This window comes from Cibotium barometz, chromosome 36, assembly GCF_041138505.1.
Source record: "Cibotium barometz isolate CiBa-2024 chromosome 36, ASM4113850v1, whole genome shotgun sequence".
Classification (NCBI taxonomy): domain Eukaryota; kingdom Viridiplantae; phylum Streptophyta; class Polypodiopsida; order Cyatheales; family Cibotiaceae; genus Cibotium; species Cibotium barometz.
In genome coordinates, this window is record NC_141081.1 from 9,103,346 (window position 1) to 9,105,000 (window position 1,655).

General features: G+C 34.2%; 1 protein-coding gene across 1 annotated transcript in view; it reads right to left on the reverse strand.

The window, feature by feature from the left end:
- Window positions 1-249: 249 nt before the first annotated feature.
- LOC147617462 (cholesterol 16,22-dihydroxylase CYP90G4-like) overlaps window positions 250-1,655 on the reverse strand; it is a 9,496-nt gene continuing 8,090 nt past the window's right edge. Inside the window, exons 5-9 of the mRNA XM_086775411.1 lie at window positions 1,495-1,584; window positions 1,304-1,382; window positions 1,126-1,232; window positions 903-1,027; window positions 250-621 (exon numbers count right to left, since the gene is read on the reverse strand). Coding sequence (XP_086631537.1) covers window positions 513-621; window positions 903-1,027; window positions 1,126-1,232; window positions 1,304-1,382; window positions 1,495-1,584 — 510 coding nt within the window. The 3' untranslated portion in view covers window positions 250-512. The remainder of the gene's footprint in view (window positions 622-902; window positions 1,028-1,125; window positions 1,233-1,303; window positions 1,383-1,494; window positions 1,585-1,655) is intronic.

Genomic DNA, 1,655 nt, shown 5'->3' on the forward strand with positions numbered 1-1,655 from the left:
CTTTGGGATAATCATGTCTGTAATAAGGCAAGTGTGGTTGATTAGTAAATGTGATGCATTAATTTAAACTCAATTGGGATCTAAGCACCTTTGAAAACGATATCTTCTTGAAGAGATTCGGGAGTTACATAGTGTACGATACTTGCCATCCTCAGAGCTTCCTTCACCACCTTTTTTGTTTTCAAATTGAAGATTAGATTAGTCAGCTTTTAACATCTCTTGCTAGAAATGATTATAATTCCAATAGAATCATCAGCCTTGATTTTAGATTTTCTGTGAATTGCACCTGTTTGAAATCATCCCAGGCGAGCTTCTCGTTCTCTTTCTTTTGCTTTTCCGAATGAGGGAGTGCTCTAATTACCCCAAACATGCGGGCATACATGTAATTATTAAATCCTCAACTAAAAAACAAATATGTTTCTTGTGATATCAAATCCTCAACCAAGAGACATCAAATCTAATTTTTCATACACAAAATTAAAGCTATAGTTCATTCATAAATAAATGCTTCTCTAGAGAGAGAAGGCCTCTACTCTAATGGGTAGGCCTTTACGCATTAAAGGCAAAGAGAGGCTAGACACCTCATCAAGTTGACCACCTTTCTCAATTATCCGATCCCACCTGCTTTTAAAAAAAATAAATAAGAAATGTGTTAATTTTTTAAAACCTATTTATGGAACATCTATCTACTACACAATGTGAAAATAATACTATAATTTTTTAACAGTCTTTTTCACTAAATCATGAGACATAAAACCAAATTTCCCAAATTGAAAATCCCATATTTTTCTTAGACAACTACAATTGAGAATAAGTTTCTTTTTAACAAAATGCGATTATTACTCAAATTAAGAATAACTATAAAAAAAAATCAGTAGTGCTAAAAATCAACAAAACATTACTTGTAAAGAGTGACAAGGTAGTGAATGAATATGGAGACTTCGAATTTGGTCATGCTTGATCCCAGGCAGCTTCTTATTCCTCCACCAAAAGGCATTAAGAAGATAGGATTATTATTTGCAGGATCCTGCTAATTGAACCAAATTAATGGATTATTAAAAAAAAATCATTAAACAGAAACTCCACTAGACATTTGAGTAAGAGTTGAGGGACACAAATCATCACCATCCAACGCCATGGGTCAAACTTGAGAGGGTTTGGGTAGTAGTTAGGGTTGAGATGCACCATAGCAAAATTGATCAAAATCATCCACCCCCTTGGGATAATCATGTCTGTAATAAAGCAAGTGTGGTTAATTGGTAAATGTGATGCATTAATTTATACTCACTTGGGATCTAATTACCTTTGAAAACAATGTCTTGAAGAGATTCTCGAGTTACATAGTGTGCGATACTCGCCATCCTCAGAGCTTCCTTCACCACCTTTTTTTCAAATTTAAGATAAAACGGAAAATTAGTCAGCATTTAACACCTCTTTCTAGAAATGCTTATAATTCTAACAGAAGCATCAAGCTTTGATTTTAGAGAAACTCACCAGTTCTGTAAATTGCATCTGTCTGAAATCATCCCAGGTGAGCTTCTCATTAATATCTTTCTTGCTTTTCCGAATGAGGGAGTGCTCTCTCTGCAAATGCGAGATTAAAACACGTAAACTGACCGTGAATTAAATCAACTCTAATTACCCAAACATTCATC